This window comes from Lepidochelys kempii, chromosome 1 (assembly GCF_965140285.1).
Source record: "Lepidochelys kempii isolate rLepKem1 chromosome 1, rLepKem1.hap1, whole genome shotgun sequence".
NCBI lineage: Eukaryota > Metazoa > Chordata > Testudines > Cheloniidae > Lepidochelys > Lepidochelys kempii.
Genome location: NC_136380.1, coordinates 249676915 through 249695889, shown reverse-complemented (window position 1 = coordinate 249695889; position 18975 = coordinate 249676915). Strand labels below are relative to the sequence as shown.

The 18975-nt window shown below is 42.6% G+C and overlaps 1 protein-coding gene across 1 annotated transcript in view; it reads left to right on the top strand.

Annotated features, from left to right (window-relative positions):
* Positions 1 to 18975, top strand: part of AKR1D1 (aldo-keto reductase family 1 member D1) — a 54422-nt gene that overhangs the window by 17287 nt on the left and 18160 nt on the right. Inside the window, exons 2-4 of the mRNA XM_073330061.1 lie at positions 4892 to 5059; positions 11205 to 11321; positions 16895 to 16972. Coding sequence (XP_073186162.1) covers positions 4892 to 5059; positions 11205 to 11321; positions 16895 to 16972 — 363 coding nt within the window. The remainder of the gene's footprint in view (positions 1 to 4891; positions 5060 to 11204; positions 11322 to 16894; positions 16973 to 18975) is intronic.

The following is an 18975-nucleotide window of genomic DNA, read 5'->3' as shown; positions in this document are numbered from 1 at the left end:
GAGGACAGCATGAGCTCAGAGAACATTTCTTCACGAGTGCATTTTTTTTGCCTTCTAATCTTCACTAGCCTCTGGGAAGGAGAAGATCCTGTGATCCTTGAAACACATGCAGCTGGTGGAGAAAAAAAAAGGGACAGTGGTATTTAAAAAGACATATTTTATAGAACAATGGGTACACTCTTTCACGGTAAACCTTGCTGTTAACATTACATACACAGCACATGTGCTTTCGTTCCAAGGTTGCATTTTGCCTCCCCCCATCACGTGGATAGCCCCTCACCCCTCCCCGTGGCTAACAGCAGGGAACATTTCTGTTCAGCCACAGGCAAACAGCCCAGCAGGAACGGACACCTCTGAATGTCCCCTTAAGAAAAGCACCCTATTTCAACCAGGTGACGATGAATGATATCACTCTCCTGAGGATAACACAGAGAGATAAAGAATGGATGTTTTTTGAATGCCAGCGAACATACACTGCAATGCTTTGTTCTACAATGATTCCCGAGTACATGCTACTGGCACTGTGGTAAAGTGTCCTACCGTGTTGGACGGAATAAGGCTACCCTCCCCAGAAATCTTTTGCAAAGGCTTTGGGAGTACATCCAGGAGAGCCACAAATGCCAGGGCAAATTAATCATTAAACATGCTTGCTTTTAAACCATGTATAGTATTTTAAAAGGTACACTCACCAGAGGTCCCTTCTCTGCCTGGCGGGTCCGGGAGGCAGCCTTGGGTGGGTTCGGGGGGTACTGGCTCCAGGTCCAGGGTGAGAAACAATCCCTGGCTATTGGGAAAACCGGTTTCTCTGCTTGCTTGCTGTGAGCTATCTACAACTTCATTATCATCTTCCTCGTCCCCAAAACCTGCTTCTGTGTTGCCTCCATCTCCATTGAAGTAGTCAAACAACGCGGCTGGGGTAGTGGTGGCTGAACCCCCTAAAATGGCATGCAGCTCATCATAGAAGCAGCATGTTTGGGGCTCTGACCCGGAGCAGCCGTTTGCCTCTCTGGTTTTCTGGTAGGCTTGCCTCAGCTCCTTCAGTTTCACGTGGCACTGCTTCGGGTCCCTGTTATGACCTCTGTCCTTCATGCCCTGGGAGATTTTGACAAATGTTTTGGCATTTCGAAAACTGGAACGAAGTTCTGATAGCACGGATTCCTCTCCTCATACAGCGATCAGATCCCGTACCTCCTGTTCGGTCCATGCTGGAGCTCTTTTGCAATTCTGGGACTCCATCATGGTCACCTCTGCTGATGAGCTCTGGCCAGCGTGGCAAGCTGCAGGTGACCATGCAAACAGGAAATTGAAATTCAAAAGTTTGCAGGCCTTTTCCTGTCTACCTGGCCAGTGCATCTGAGTTGAGAGTGCTGTCCAGAGCAGTCACAATAGAGCACTCTGGGATAGCTCCCAGAGGCCAATACCGTCTAATTGCGTCCACAGTACCCCAAATTCGACCCAGCAAGGCCGATTTCAGTGCTAATACTTTTGTCAGTGGTGGAGTAAGGAAATCGATTTTAAGAGCCCTTTAAGTCGAAAAAAAGGGCTTCATCGTGTGGACGGGTGCAGGGTTAAATCGATTTAACGCTGCTAAATTCGACCTCAACTCCTAGTGTAGACCATGGCTAAGGCTGCGAACTTACCAAACTGCTCTTTGCTGTGATTTCGGGAAACTTCCTCACATCCCTTCTCCCTTTTTTAGCCTCTAATGCCACAGTGATTGACACTGTTTCCTGGCCTCACCTGCCCCTGGATACTGGGTCTCCAGGCCTCCTGATCAAAATGGAGATGGTCACCCAAGCAAAGATGCATCACTGACTCCATCCAAAAATTCCATAGCTGTTCCCAGTGCTTCCTGAAACCTACAGTGCCAGGATGGATTCAATCTGAAGTAGTACTAATGCTTTCACATAGGAATACACTGAATTTCCTGAAACTTAATCATCGCTCCAATTCACTAGCGCACCAGGAGTGGCATACTGAAGTTGGCCCCTGAATGCATCAAAGTGCTGAAACTTGCCCCAGGCACTGGCGCCAACCTGGTGTGTACTTGATGGTGGCCTTCACCTCTATCAGGCCAAACAGTGCAAAGATGCCTGTTATTTTAGCAATATTTGTCTAACAGTGATGGGGAGCATGATAAAACAAACTCTAAAAGAGACATGGAAAGTTAAAAAACACTTCCCCGGAAAACATACCAAGATGATAGGACTGAGAGGCTTGAGCTACAAATGGAAACGAACTCTTAAGTAGATAAGATGCCTTCAAAGGATGAGAATTACAGGTATGTGGCCTTCACCTTATGGTTTCCTTAAATCCTGTCCCTGCAGGTTTAGGTACCACACAAAATACAGTATGTGTTTGAGTTTGTCATTGCTCCATGTTTGATGCACCCAAAACTTTTTAGCTATCATGAACAGATTAAAAATGTGGCAGGACAGTGACTCGGTCTCTTCAGCTTTGGTGTCTTAGCTGATAGGATCTTTGTTACTCTGGCATGGCCTATGCTGCCAACTTGGAAAGGGCCTTGGCAGGGCCTGAAAGTCCCTTCAGAAAGGTCACTTGCTGAAAGAAGGAAAGCATTTGAACAAGTGTTTGTCTCCTCGGTGTACCTATTAAATGAATGAAATAGCACTCCGTTTTCCCCAACATGGGATGGGTGGCTGGCCAAACACACAAATTTGGCCTCTTAAGTTTCCCTCAGACTTTTTTTTAAAATTTGAGTCCGCATTTTAAAAAAGCTTATAGTTTTAATATACCTTCTGAATCACAAAGTTACCTTTTTCTTGTACCTTCCTAGATATACATGTGAGCCCTGGCATGTTGAGAGCTCTGGATAAGGATATAAATATTACATTGTACAGACATAGCATCAGTACCTTCCAAAAGGTGAAGTTAAACTATGTCACTACAAGGACCTGTGAGTAGGGTTCCCCAGCAGTGTCCTCTATTTGGGAACTTGAAATATGGTATCTATACCTGCTGTGAGTCCTCCAATAAGCAAAGACACTGGCAAGAGCGAGCCGTAGCATCAAGCTACTTGCAGTGACCATCTTAGATGTGAAAAGAAAAGGAGTACTTGTGACACCTTAGAGACTAACCAATTTATTTGAGCATGAGCTTTCGTGAGCTACAGCTCACTTCATCGGATGCATACTGTGGAAACTGCAGAAGACATTATATACACACAGAGACCATGAAACAATACCTCCTCCCACCCCACTGTCCTGCTGGTAATAGCTTTTCTAAAGTGATCATCAAGTTGGGCCATTTCCAGCACAAATCCAGGTTTTCTCACCCCCCCCCCCCAAACTCACTCTCCTGCTGGTGATAGCCCATCCAAAGTGACCACTCTCTTCACAATGTGTATGATAATCAAGGTGGGCCATTTCCTGCACAAATCCAGGTTCTCTCACTCCCTCACCCCCCTCCAAAAACCACACACACAAACTCACTCTCCTGCTGGTAATAGCTTATCCAAAGTGACCACTCTCCCTACAATGTGCATGATAATCAAGGTGGGCCATTTCCAGCACAAATCCAGGTTTTCTCACCCCACCCCCACCCCCATACACACACAAACTCACTCTCCTGCTGGTAATAGCTTATCTAAAGTGATCATCAAGTTGGGCCATTTCCAGCACAAATCCAGGTTTTCTCACCCTCCGCCCCCCCCCCCCCCCCCCCCGCCACACAAACTCACTCTCCTGCTGGTAATAATCTTAGATGTGGTGATTGTGGTTCTACTTCTGCTTTCCACACTGTACTCTCCCACTAAGTGAACTTCTTGTTTGGTTTGGCTGATGTGCATCTTGAACTCGAAGCTGGTACATGGCAAAGAGCTGAGCTGCTCTGAAACAAACCCAAATTTATTGTTTTTTTTAGGGTGAGTCAGCATGGCTGCTGAAAGGCAACATGAGACCCAAAGTACAGCAAAGGCTTAGCATGTTCTTCATTTGGAGATATCAATCCCATACAGTCTCTCCCTCAGTTTTAATTTCTAGACTGCAGCAGTCAGGACCTTCTTATTAAAAAAAAAAATCAAATGTTCTTAGGCAGACTATGAAGCCACTGCCTACCTGCAATATGCTAATCCAACAGGGCCCAATCCTACTCTCACCCCCATGTAAAATGTAGCAACTCCAATGGTGCTGAGCTGGTGAAAGTGAGGAGGGTCAAGGCAGTGTCCGAATTCCTCTTCCCCATGCCTCAATAAATTGCTAATAAGGTTATTAGCCGCACAGGCAATTTCTGATCTGTTTCAACCGAGCTGTGCTTCAACCAAAAACTTTCCCATGAGGTCTTGTCAAATGACTTCTTATGGGAAAGTGTTGATTTGACAGGAAACTTCACAATGAGGTCATCTTGATCTAAAATGTTTTAGTTTTGCTTTTTGAAAATACTCACTTTCTTTTTCTCCTTTTTTGCCACGGAGTGCATTAAAATAAACCATGTCCCAAGGCTTTTCCACTTTTTACTCCTCTTCCATTTTCTGCTCTAACTCTTCAAAACGTGTCCAAATTTGGAAAAGTAGTAGCAAAAGGAAAAACTAAATTCTGTCTGTCACTTTTCAACCCTTGAAAAGTTAGGGTGGGAGAGGGGTGCACATGGAGAACTTTTTAGCATAATTCTATTACGTTCAGTGGTAGAAAGGGAAAAGGGGGACTTAAAGTCTCCATAAATCTAAATTAATTTCTATTAGGACAGCACAGCAGTTCAGTCCTCGCTTTTTCCCAGGAGCCTAGTATGTGAACAGAGTTGTGTGCGTTGTAGACTAGGAGGTGAAATGTTGACTTGTGCTTCCCACTCATTCAGAATTAGCACCGTCCCATTGCTGCTCAGATGGGCACGAACAAAGTTGTAACCATGTCGACCTTTCTCTTGTCTCCATTAGACTCCCAAAGGTACCTGTGAAGAATCAGTGAAGATTGCCATTGATGCTGGTTACCGCCATATTGATGGGGCCTTTGTGTACTACAACGAGCATGAAGTGGGACAGGCCATCTGGGAGAAGATTGCAGAAGGAAAAGTAAAACGAGAAGAAATCTTCTATTGTGGCAAAGTGAGAAGTTACATCAGGCTACTTACTCTTAGTCCTGTGATTTATGTTTGTGGGTGTTCGGGTGGGCTGGACGTGTAGTACATTTCCTTAATTTCAAGTTAAATCATCCAAACTTTTCAGTACTTTTTCAAACCCAACCTCCTGAGGTTTTGCCCATCGTTAGCCTCTTGGAACTTATACCGTGACTCTTTCTTTGCATTGTACATGCACATTTTCCACTGCAGGCCTTTTCAAACACCACTGCTTGAATTAATTGTTTTAAAGAGACTTAATGAATTTACAGGGAAGGGAGGGAGTGGGAAAGGACATGAGAGGAAAATCTGGCAACTACATGGGGGGCTTCCAAAAAGAAAAATGCTCCCTATAATTTTAGGTTAAACTTTGACAGTCATCTCATACAGCTGGATTTCCAAGAAACCCTTCATATAAAAGCCAGCTTTTGTTGTGGGATTTATATCTGAAATTCAGTGATCAATGCAGAAAACTGTCTTGTGGTGATGTAGTCTTGCGCTTGATTTCAAGCGGGGAAAGGCTCCTGAGAATGAGTCATGAGCTAGTCAAAGTTTAAAATCTTAAATCTGACACTTTTTAAAGATCTTCCAAAGAAGTAAAATGGAGAACTTTACTTCAAAGTATTGGTAAAGGGATTCAACTTTAACTTTAGGTCATTGGTACAAAAGTGGTACCAGTTCAGTTATGCGTGTAATAAGCTAGCAGGCTCGGGTCAGTTTTTTACAGGCAGATGCTTCATGTTATAAAATCCTCCACCACACTTAACACAGTGCTCCCCACATTTTTCTTTCTCTGTACAGTGAATATTAAATGTGCACCACAAAACACTGGTTAAATAAATATTTCAGATACATAAAGAGTATGCATTCAGTGTTTTGTACTGAACAATTGTAGCTGTTTACTTTCATAACAGCTTCCATTCTAGGAGCTAAGTATTCCACAAACTAGGATTCTGAGCCATAGCTTCAGATGGTTTTAGGGCTTAAGTGAGTTCTCAGAGGTTAGAGAGCAAGTCGGTGGCAAAGCTGTGAACAGACTTCCAGTCCTGTGCTTCAACTAGTCTATGCTAACTGCTTTCTGTCACAGATACAGCTGGGTGGGAAACTGTTTTCCTGTTACAAGGGGGGGAATAAGATTTCAAGTTCTTCCCCAAACTGGGGCAAAGTCAGTCACAAGTTTTTCACTAATCAAAAATCTAAACTCTGGATCAGGTTGGTCAAAGCAGTTTGTATTGAGCACACTCAAAATTTTTCAAGTGATTTCAAACTTCTCGTTTCAAAAATGTCAGAACAGGACCTGACAATTTTGAAATGACTCAATTTTTTAAAATGGGAATTCAGCAAAACTGACCCTTTCTTGCAGGAAGTTTTTGGTTTCAACAAATTGGCATTTCTTGCTGGAAAAACACTTTGCTTCTAGATTTGGGTAGGAAATTTTCAAAGTGTTCTAACACCATCACCTGATCTAACCCCTAGACAGCCTATTAAACGCACTTTGTCAAACCATTGGCAAAACGTCTTGTATTTGTCCTTGAGTCAAAGTTCAGTTGGACAGAGTTTCTCTTTAGGGAGAGTGGAACATGTGGTTCCCAGAAATGAGGTTGTGATCCTGATCCTATTTAGACTGTAGCTTTTTTTGAGAGAGAGAGAGAGAGAGAGAGAGAGGCATTCTGGTTCAAACCTTGGCTGCAATAACATGCAATAACATGCAATATGTGGGAATTCCTCAACTGCAGCTATCTTTCTGTTCTGTTCTCTGGTCACTACTTAACAAAATATACATTTAACCCCAAAGGTTCAGATTAAATCTTTATTTCATCTGTGATTTCCCCTCCCCCCGCCATCACCCCCAAACTCAGATCCTCTTTTTTCCTAAAGCACAAACTGAGCTAATGGCAAATTTGTAGCCTATAATGGCTGACCAACCCTAATTCTTTGCATTATTAGAGATGCAGTGGTTAAGTTCACTAGGCCACTTATTACTACCACATGAGAAAGAGCTATGCTTGTTTCTTACTTGACCCAAACCAGCAAGTACTAGAAATTTCACAGGAGAACCTGGCTTTATTGTGCAATTTCTCAACTGCAGGAGTTCAGGTAAGTCTTTAAATGTTTTGATGATACTAATCTCACACCAGCCCATCAGCAGTGGTTAACAAGACTAGGCTCAGTTGTTCTGGAATAATGACTTTACAAAGTCATACGCTATCTGCCAGCTGAAATCCACATTTGTGCTTGGCTCCTGCTGTTAACATGTTGATCACAGACAAAGCATCCAAAGATTTCAGAGGCTTTCCATCAATTGCCAACAGTCTTTGGCTTATGTACTAAGGCTTTCATGGTTGTCTTTCACCCCAGATATTTTTCTTTTATTAAGCCTAAAAGTAACATTTCCAGGGAATGTGGTGTTCTAGAATGCCACAGCTGCTTTGCAGCTTTCTGATCGTTGATCCACAGATGTAGATAATCACTTTTACAAATTGTGAAAACCAGTTAGGAAACTCGCCTAATATTTTTGGCACCAGTTAAGCTAAGGTAACAGGGTTCACAACCATTGCTACAGCACCTTTCTTTGAAGCCTCTGCAGCTTTTTAAAACTGCTGTATTCATGGCACTTACTCACTGATAGGTCTTTATTCAGGGCTCTCTAAGGCATGTGGGTCTGTTGCAAGATAAAACACATCACCATTACCCCATGGGTAACTGTGTGTCTGCTGAAAATGACTTTGTCCTGAGCTCACCCCCATAGCAACTGCAGGTTTTCCATTAAACATCCTGCAACCTAAAAATGGCCAGCCGCATATTAAAAAGAAAGTTCCAAAATCGAGGCTCTCTACCAAAAAAATGCCCTGCTGCCTATATTCAAAAATTCCCCATCTCGTTTAGGATTGAGAAACACCTTGAATTTCCTCCAAAAGCAGATTTAAGGCTTTGTGCTGTACAAAGCCTAGATACTCTGCTCAACTCAAGCTGCCCCTGTTAACACAGGTGGTTACACTGGCAGGTGGTAGTTAAATTTTGGTGTGGTCTTCACGAATAGCCCTAAATAGAGCAAATTTCAGTTAACCCAGATGGGAGAAGACAGACCTGGAACACTGCTTCAGCAAGGTCTGCCTTCAGGCTAACCAGATGATGGGTATCTTGGGTCACCACTGACACATGGGAATCCAAGAACAGTGATGGTTTTAAAATCATTGACATCTGGGAATAATCCCTCAATGGAGGAAGCAAGCATAATTAGGGACTATATAAATCATGTGGGTGGTTTTAGAAAATTCATGACCATGTAAATGACAAAGTATTGAATTTCACAATTTGCACAGAATGAACTTAACCAGCAAACTTTAGTCAATTTCATTTGTGCCTGTGACTTAAAAAAGAAAAAAAAAAAGACCCATCCATTCTGTTTCCCCGCTAGGTCTTTTTCATACACGCGTGCACAGCACTCAATTCCTCTGCATGTGCACTGCACAGTAAGCTAAGGTAATATTTAAAAGATCCTAGTATGGGGGCATTTTCATGATTTCTGTGCCCCCTATGAAATTGTTATTTACACAATGCCCTAGTTCAGTTTTCACTCTAACCACATCTGCTTCATGCCTATGGAGCATCAATGCAGCATTTATCTTTCAGTGAGGTTCTTACCTTAAACAAAAACTTCCCTAGATCATGCAGAGACTCAGTGGCTCTGGCCACATCAGAAAACCAAAGATTCCGCTCAAACCTACCTAGTCCTTTCTTCATAATATCATTTGATCACATGACATAGCCTCAACATGACAAAACTGACCACAGAAATTGGAAAACTTAAGAAAAATCAGTATATACTAGGGCTGTCAAGCAATTAAAAAATTAATTGCATGATTAATCGCACTATTAAACAATAACAGAATACCATTTATTTAAATTTTTTGGATGTTTTCTACATTTTCAAATATATTGATTTCAATTACAACACAGAATACAAAGTGTACAGTGCTCACTTTTTGTTTTTTTACTTGTAATCAAAAATAAATATAAAGAAATAGTATTTTTCAATTCACCTAATACAAGTACTGTAGTGCAATCTTTGTAATGAAAACTGAACTTACAAATGTAGAATTACGTACAAAAAAAACCTGTTTTATTTTTGAACAATGTAAAATTTTAGAGCCTGCAAGTCCACTCAGTCTATTTTTGTTCAGCCAATTGCTCAAACAAGTTTGTTTACATTTGCAGGAGTCAATGCTGTGCTTCTTGTTTACAATGTCACCTGAAAGTGAGAACAGGCATTCGCATGGCACTGTTGTAGCTGACATCGCAAGATATTTACATGCCAGATGCGGTAAAGATTCATATGTCCCTTCATGCTTCAACCACCATTCCAGGGTACATGCATCCATGCTGATGGTGGGTTCTGCTCGATAACAATCCAAAGCAGTGCAGACCGACGCATGTTCATTTTCATCATCTGAGTCAGATGCCACCAGCAGAAGGTTGATTTTCTTTTTTGGTGGTTCGGGTTCTGTAGTTTCCACTTCGGAATGTTGCTCTTCTAAGACTTCTGAAAGCATGCTCCACACCTCATCCCGCTCAGATTTTGGAAGGCACTTCAGATTCGTAAACCTTGGGTCGAGTGCTGTAGCTATCTTTAGAAATCTCACATTAGAACCTTCTTTGCGTTTTGTCAAATCTGCTGTGAAAGTGTTCTTAAAATGAACAAGTGCTGGGTTATCATCCGAGACTGCTATAATATCAAATATATGGCAGAATGTGGGTAAAACAGAAGAGGAGACATACAATTCTTCCCCCAAGAAGTTCAGTCACAAATTTAATTAACGCATTATTCTTTTAACGAGCATCATCAGCATGGAAGCATGTCCTCTGAATGGTGGCCGACGCATGAAGGGGAATATCAATGTTTAGCACATCTGGCATGTAAATACCTTGCAATGCCAGCTACAAAAGTGTCATGTGAACATCTGTTCTCACTTTCTGGTGACATTGTAAATAAGATGAGGGCAGCATTATCTCCTGTAAATGTAAACACACTTTTTTGTCTTAGCGATTGTCTGAACAAGAAGTAGGACTGAGTGGACTTGTAGGCTCTGAAGTTTTACATTTTGTTTTTGAGTGCAGCTATAAAAAAATCTACCTTTGTAAGTTGCACTTTCACAACAAAGAGATTGCACTACAGTACTTGTATGAGGTGAACTGAAAAATATTTTGTTTATCATTTTTGCAGTGCAAATATTTGTAATAATAATATACACTTTGATTTCAATTACAACACAGAATACAATATATATGAAAATGTAGAAAAACATCCAAAATATTTAATAAATTTCAATTGGTATTCTATTGTTTAACGTGAGATTAAAACTGTGATTAATCACAATTAATTTTTTTAAATCATGATTCATTTTTTTGAGTTAATCACATGAGATAACTGCAATTAATCAACAGCCCTAGTATAAACCAAACTTGATAAATTTGGGGAGTTCATTTTTGTTTCCAAAGTCACTTGCTCAACCCTGAACAGATACTCAGTGATCTCTACTTGAAGCCACAAATCTCTGCAATTTTGTCCATGTGCAGACTTCAGGGCATGAATACAAGTGCACAGCTCAAAAAAAATTTTTTTGTTTGTTTGTAGATCCTCTTGCTAGAGAGGGAAGGGGGAGCCCTCCAGTGGGAATAAGCAAACTTCAGAAGGTTCAGAATCTAGTTGTGGCTTAGATAAGTATTTGAACTATCCTAACCATGAGACACCTCTCTGAAACCTTCCCTTCCCGTTTAGCTAATCCTTTCCAATCACAGGACCCTTGCCAACATCCAGCTAAATTCAGGAAGTAGAAAGTTGTTGTCTACATTTAAGTATGTGGCTGTGTTTAAAATCTAGGTCAGGACAGGTTTAAGTTATGAGTAAAGGTTCTGGTCAGTTCTCTATGCTGATCCATCCTAGGGGGGAAAACGGAGCTTCTCCTTTTGTGTACATAAGTAATCCAATAATGCACTGACTTACATCCTGTGCTAACCCGATGTAGTCTGTAGTACTATCTAAAGGGGAGAAAGGTAGGGAAATCAAGTAACTGAATTTCTATTTATCTCACTAGAACCAAGAGTGTTTTATGTTTTTTGTTCCCCTCCCCTAGTTATGGAATACATGTCACCCACCGGAGCTGGTGCGTCCAACTTTGGAGAAGACACTCAAGATTCTGCGGCTGGATTATGTTGATCTTTATATTATTGAGCTGCCAATGGCATTCAAGGTAAAAAGAAAAGTAGCCCTAATGCTTATCACAATATCTGCCTGCGTGAACCAAGTCCTCTGACTCAAGTAATTCTTCAAACTTACAGACCACTCTTTGTTTAAAAAAGTGGTTCTTTGGTGGCAATGTAATGCTTGACATTCTTTGCATGTGCATATTGCTCTTCATTGAAGAAGACAAAGCACAATAACATCAACTTTGTTAAATGGAGTATCCAGGCCAAATAGAGAGAGCATAAATTGTAAAGTGGAATAAAATGGGCCTTCAGCACTGGTGCTAGGAGAGCTCCTTTAGCTGGGGTCAGAGGGGGGATATTACTCCTGAGGGCACTCTGCACCAAAAAATTACAAATTCTATGCCAAAAAAATTAAAATTCTGTGCATCGTATTTTAAATTTCTGCAAAATTCTGGAAATTTTATTTGTCAAATAAATGTGGAGGCTCCAGCATGGCATTGGGGAGTCCAGATCACTGGCTGCACAGAGGTGGGAAATCACTGTGCAGCTCTTCTCCCCCCTCTCCCGCCCCCCCGCCCTCCCCAGGACACGGACTCAGTGATGAGGCTGCACCCAACCCTGACACAGTGCAAGGACCGCGCCTGCCCCAGAAAAACCCCAGGCCCTGCCCCTCCATGCCAGGTGCACCAGGTATGGGCAGGCAGGCTCAGCAAGGCAGGAACAAAGTGTGGAGGGACTTAGTGTGGAGGGATGCAGGTGCGGGTTGAGAGAGTTCTGTGTGGGGCAATCTGGGTGTGAGTGACTCAGTCGGGGATCTGGGTGCAGAAGGGATCTGGATGCACTGTGGTTTGTTGGGGTTTTTTGGGTGCAATGGTAATGGAACTCTGCAGAGGGTCCAGGTGAAGGTGGTTGGGCCTCAGCTGGGGGGATGGGTGTCTGGGTGTGAGGGGGATAGGGCTCAGTTGGGGGTCCAGATGCTGGAGGAGTGGGACTCAGTGGGGTGGGGATCCAGGTGCAACTGGCTGGGGCTTGGTGGGGTGGGTATCCAGATGCGGGTAGCTCGGGGTTGTCCAAGTGCAGGGGGAATGGGGCTCATCAGTGGGGTTCTGAGTGCGGGGTGGGGTGAGGGTCTGGGTATGAGGGGTCTGGATGCATGGGGGTTGGGTGGATGGGGGAGCAGCTCCCTTTACAGGGATCCCTCCCCCCGCAGCTGAGGAGCAATGGGTGCAGTAAGGGGGAAAGTTTGCAGAGCTTCCTGTAGCTGGGGGACAAATCTAGGGGTGGGTCTGACCCGGCCCTAGATGCTGTGCAGGGGAAGAGGAAGTCCTGTCTTCTCCAGCCCAGCCCAGCCATGCCTAGACTACCACCTGAGCCCGGTGCAGACTAGGAGCCACCAGCCTGGTCTTCCCCAGTCCTGCCTTCTGCCCCACAGTGATTTACGTCTTTGCCGGCTGCCCTGGGCACCCGAAACATACTGCTGGGGAGAGTCACATGACCATTCTAGTGGCTTCCCTTTGCTTCCCCATCAGGAAGTCATTTTTCTGCGGGGAAGCAAAGAAATCTGCAGGGGACAGAATTCCCTCAGGAGTAGGATATAGAAGTCTGTAATAGCCTATGAAGCCATTTAGGAGCCTAGTGCACTATCCCCATTTTCCAGATAGAGCATGGGCTGGGTCATAGAGTCCAATTCCCTGCTATTAAAGGCAACCACATTGTTTAACCCCTTTTGTAAGTTCCATCTTAAAACCACTTAAGTTTCTTGTCCCCTGTTGGAAGGTTGTTCTAGAATCAAACTCCTCTGATGGTTGGAAACCTTTTTAATTTCCAATCTAAATTCATTTATGGCCAGATGGGAAGATTAACAGGAGTTAAGTGACTTACAAGGCAACACTGAATTAGTGGTAAAATTAGGGAATAAAACCGTTCTGACTCCCAGCTTTGTTCCAACCACTAGAGAGTCTCCATAGTATTTAAAGATATTGTGCAAACCATTTTCACAAAATCTTGCATATCTGCTTGTTTGTGGCAGTCAGCTAGACAGACAGCTTTAGGAGGACAGACCTAGCATCTAAACTTGGGTTCTCTGAGGCAGAAATTTAAACAATCATGACTTCTTGTTCCCTCATTCTGGGGATCACTGGTGTTTGAGGAACTGGTATAATTTCTTGCAGTGTTGCCAACTCTTGCAATTTTATGACCACTCTCATGAGATTTGGTGCTTTTTTCTTGAAGCCCCAGCTCTTAAACAATCTCAGGGGCTGGGAGGATTATAAAAGGAGATCACTAGCCCTCATGGTTTCAGAGAGAAAGTTGAAAACACAATGCAAGTGCTCCTCAGAGGCTTAAACCGGAAGGCAAATATAAAAAACCCAAACAGAACTAAGGCATTCATAATTTGAGGGGGGATGGGGAGGCTGGATCACTTTTAAATGCTCTGAGTGGACAATACTGCTTCCACCAAGAAAGGAATCTACCTGAGTCTTTTGTTTCCTGACAACTCTCAGAGCTCATGCCTTCCTGTGACTGGTGCATTCAAATGCCAGTACCTCTAGAGATCAGAAACCAACACATGGAACTCACTCAGAGGCCCTACATTCCCTTCGCTCCTATAGAAGTGGCATCCTGTTCCTTACACAAGAGTAATTGGCCTCAGATGTTAAGGATTATGTAAAGCAAGCTCTAGTATGGAACCCTTTTAGGTGCACTTTAGAAAATAGTTCCCACCATCTGGAATTTCCGGTTTCCTTTTACTCCTGTTGCTTTCCTCCCATAGTTCATTCTCCCATATGGTGAAGGTCAGTGTCCCACAAAATAAAGATATTGACAGCTGCCTTTTAATAAATCTACTTCTGATTCCCTAAATCCTGCACCAAGATGCTCTCAGTTGCAGTCCTGAAGCTCCACTCATGCATCCCTTTGGGGAGGGGAAAAATCCCTTTCTTTCTAATACAATATGCAGTGAAGTATGGAGCAATGTCTGGACCAAAATCTGGGAAGCATCTCTTGGAACTGGAACAGTTGTTTCTGCAAAAACTACACACAAGGCAGGATTTGTTGGGACAGCTTTCCAGCGCTCCCCATCTGCAACAGCTATTGTTGGGCTAGGTGCTGTTTAATCTCCCTAAAGCGTCTTCAAATTTAAGTTTAAATTTGTGTGTTAATAGTACTCTATCAATTGGCACACAGATTTGTGTATTTTGTATAGTAACAGTTGTGCCAGCACACATTTGCCACAGAAAGTGGCATCACATTACAAAAAACTCATATTTTGCCCCAGACAGAGGCTTGCTAGTTGAAGGAGACTTCCTTTCTTGCAGCCAAAAAATCTTACCTGCAAAATGAGCCTTTCATGAATATGTGAAAATATTGATGCTTGAGGCAAAATCCACAAACATGCCTCTTGTAAAATTGTAAACTCATCTCTTTACTGATTTTACTGATGCAAACTTTTTTCATATAGCTCTTTGGGAGGACTTTGTTCTGAGAGTAAAACAAAAAAATTCACTCTGGAAGAGTTCTGAATATATCCAGAAAGGCTTGATATGTGGATTCTTCTAGTGTCTCCCATCACCATTATATCTGAATGCATCCCAAGAGAAAATAGATAGGTACATTGGCTGATTTTGATTAACTTCCTGCCTTCTTCCCCAGATGCAGTAGTGGCTAGGAATTGTTAAATAGCCATTTCTCTCTACCTTTCTTTTTTATTGCCAAGTTAAAGTGGGTTTGACCCTTAGCTCTGAAGGCAGTGAGATCTCGAGACCTTATTTCTTCTGGAAATGAGTGGGCGGGTCTATTTAAGATGGACAAATTGTAGGTGGAAAAAAGCATTTCTTGTACTCATGGGAAGAAGTCTCTGAAGGTCTAGTAACCACAATTGCTTCATTTTCCAAACTGTCTGCCTCTTCCCATCAGCATTGCCTCCATCTTCTCTGGTTCATATTCAGCCAGATCTTTCATCTAGATGCTTTCTCTGGAATGCAGGTAGCTGTGAGATGGTCCTATTTGCATCAATGATCAAGGGAATGTAGAGAGGAGTACCATCTGCCTACTATGGGTTTTTCAGACACTGGCATCTTAACTTCCTACAGCAGCTCCATGTAGATGTTGTTATAAAGGATGTTATAAACCTTGTGGAAATGCACAGGAGGGCACTCTGGATCTTGCTGTTTCTTTGAGCCTTTCTTTTTCTTTGCTGTCTAGAATATTAATACTAGTAGCAAAGGAATTTGGAGGTGATCCCAAGTTAAACATTCCCTTTCTATCTAATGAGAGATGGCCCTAAAACCAAACTCCTGGATCCAGATCCAACCCATAAACTCTGAGTTGGCTGGAAGTCCACACCTGCTTTGCAACAACCCTTACCTTTGTAATGATCCCTATAGAAGACGCCAAATTTTGGAGTAGGATGTTGCAGAATCCTGAAAAGTTTTGGCTAGGATCCCATGTTCATAAAGAACTCCAAACCCCTCTCTACTCTTCTCTCGCTCTCACCCAATTTAAGATGGAAAAGACCTAAATGCCATCTTACTTTTTCCTGACAGTGCAAGGTTCTTCTAATAAGACATAGTAAGAATTAATAATAGTAATAGGCCTGTCTCTTGGGTCTTGCTTTAAGGAATGGTCTCATTTTTGAGGCAAAAAAACCTACACTTAACTCCACTTCATGCTCCAATCTCTGAAATGTGAGGATGCTTTGTTGTACTAAGGTTCATTTTCACCCTAAAATGTCTTGCAGTTGCATGTGTTGAATGTGGTGGCGCCAGTCACTGAGCACATTAGTCACAGCTGCGTATTCCTGAGGAATTACCCTGTCGACACGTCACCCCGCACTTTTTGAACTATGGCCATCTGAAGTCAGATCAGCTACCAGACACCACAAAAGGCATTTAAGGAAACAAAGTGAAACTAATATCCGATGAATGATTGACATTTTAAAATATACTGCCTGTAGTAGCAACAAATTGATCAGCAAATGAGAGAAAGTGGTGCACTTATGTACCAGGCCTACGGATGCTTGCAAGCATCCTTAAAGTGCTCTCTGGGGTATCAAGGGAGATAGGAGAACTTGGGGCATGATCCTGAAAGATTCTTGGCACATCCTGCCAGGTGTCCAATGCATACAACTCTCATTAGCATCACTGGGAGTTGGTCCTGCAAGATTGTCTTGCAATATCAGATGTTTAACTTGCATTGCTCTTCAGTGTCCCTGAATGGTAAATAGCACAAGCAAGCAGCATTGGAGGGGAATTGGGCTTTTGCAATAGTCTAGCCATGTGGAAATGTTTGGCTGCCACAATGGAATATCTGGGAAATAGGCGATTAGACTCCGGAAAGCCATCCCCTCTTGCAACCTCCAGGATCATGGCACAAATCAAATGGAACTTTTTACTGCATAGCCATATGAGGGGAATATTTCAGGAAGTGCACTTAATGATTATAGCATCAAAGTGCTGGTAGATGAAGGGAGGATGTGGCAAGCGCAATATGAATAACCTTTTGAACTTGGTGTGTTTAGAAAGCCTCTGGATTTTTGTCCACTGATAAATGTAGAGAGTATGTGTAAAACCTCCGTTCTGAGTAGTGGAAGCTGAAAACTATGACTTTGTTCTTTCAGCCTGGAGATGCAATCTACCCGAGAGATGAAAATGGAAAATATATCTACCATGAGACAAACTTATGTGCTACTTGGGAGGTACGCAGTTGTAACATTCCTATGCATTTAAACGCCATCACATCTGGGAAAGTGGCTCCTCTGCACTCTGGCTGAGGAACCTTGACAAGGCAATGTAGGTAAACTTGCATTTCCACTGACCGTGCTACTGACTCCCTGGATAAAGGGACTTCTGTGTGCAGGGGTGTCTCATTCCACCAGCATTAAGCAGACTCTGAGGGTACAGCTATGCAGCAAATGAAGGTGTGACTAGCGCAGACAGGCGCGCCTGTGATAGCTTTAATCTAGCTCATACAGATAACAAAAGTGAAGATGTCAGCTTGGGCTAGCAGCCCAGTATGAGCCTGCTGAGGACTATGGGTGGCTGTCTTGGGCTGCTAGCCAATGCCAACATGTCTTTACTACCAGCAAAAAGAAAGCTAGCACATATGCCAACACGTGCTAAAATCACACTTTGCATCCAATGAAGTGAGCTGTAGCCCACGAAAGCTTTGCTCAAATAAATTGGTTAGTCGCTAAAGTGCCACGTACTCCTTTTCTTTTTGCAAATACAGACTAACATGGCTGCTACTCTGAAACTGACTTTATTTACATGTAGATGTATCCAAAAATGTTTTTAGAAATGCCTTTTCACACTCCCTGATCAAGTCATTGCACTTGTCTTGGATTAGTTGGGGCTTCTGGAACTGTTCGACTAGTTTGTTGTGGGCTCTCAGAGACCACCACGTTCATTGCAGTTGTAGCCTTTCAAGTCTTACTACTTTCAAAGAGATGGAGGAGATAGTGGTCCTTGGTAACATATGACTAGCTCCTTCTTGGTAACAGAAGATGTAGTTTCAAGGTAGGATAGAAAATTATGTTGCCTCACAAAAAATAACTCTCCCTCTGTTCTGGGGTATAAGTTACCATAAGGGTATTCAACATTTCTTTTAATTACGAGGACTTTAGAACAGTGGCTCTCAACCTTTCCAGACTACTGTACACCTTTCAGTAGTTTCACCTCACTTAAACTACTTGCTTACAAAATCAGACAAAAATACAGAATTGTCACAGCACACTATTATGGAAAAATTGCTTACTTTCTCATTTTTACCATATAATAAATCAATTGGAATATAAATATTGTACTTACATTTCAGTGTATAGTATATAGAGCAGTATTAAGTCATTGTATGTATGAAATTTTAGTTTGTACTGACTTGGCTACTGCTTTTTATGTAACTACACTGTAAAACTAGGCAAATATGTAGATGAGTTGCTGTACCCCCTGGAAGACCTCTGCGTACCCTCCGGGGTATGCATACCCCTGGTTGAGAACCACTGCTTTAGAGGGTAGTAGAACTGCATAGAGGTGCTGAATTCTGAATTGTCAATGGGCTGTGCCTTTCAAGGTTCCCACCTTTTAAATATCTCAAACCTGCCCTTACTTAGAAGTAGAAACTTTGGTTCAAGTAAAGGGGACAGGGCAATATACAACCCATCCTTAGTCACATCTAGACACCACACTTTTTTTCTTACACCACAGGTAAAAGGGAGTCTGGATCTCAGTCTAGTCCTCACTTTTGCACATCCTATAACATGATTTTGGAAATTAATTGATCTTTAAATATTCATGGTAAATAGGCCCAATGGCCTGTGATGGGATGTTAGATGGGGTGGGATCTGAGTTACTACAGAGAATTCTTCTTGGGTATCTGGCTGGTGAATCTTGCCCATATGCTCAGGGTTTAGCTGATCGCCATATTTGGGGTCGGGAAGGAATTTTCCTCCAGGGCAGATTGGAAGAGGCCCTGGAGGTTTTTCACCTTCCTCTGTAGCATGGGGCACGGGTCACTTGCTGGAGGATTCTCTGCTCCTTGAAGTCTTTAAACCACGATTTGAGGACTTCAATAGCTCAGACATAGGTGACAGGTTTTTCACAGGAGTGGGTGAGTGAGATTCTGTGACCTGCGTTGTGCAGGAGGTCAGAGTAGATGATCATAATGGTCCCTTCTGACCTTAGTATCTATGAATAAGCCATGTGG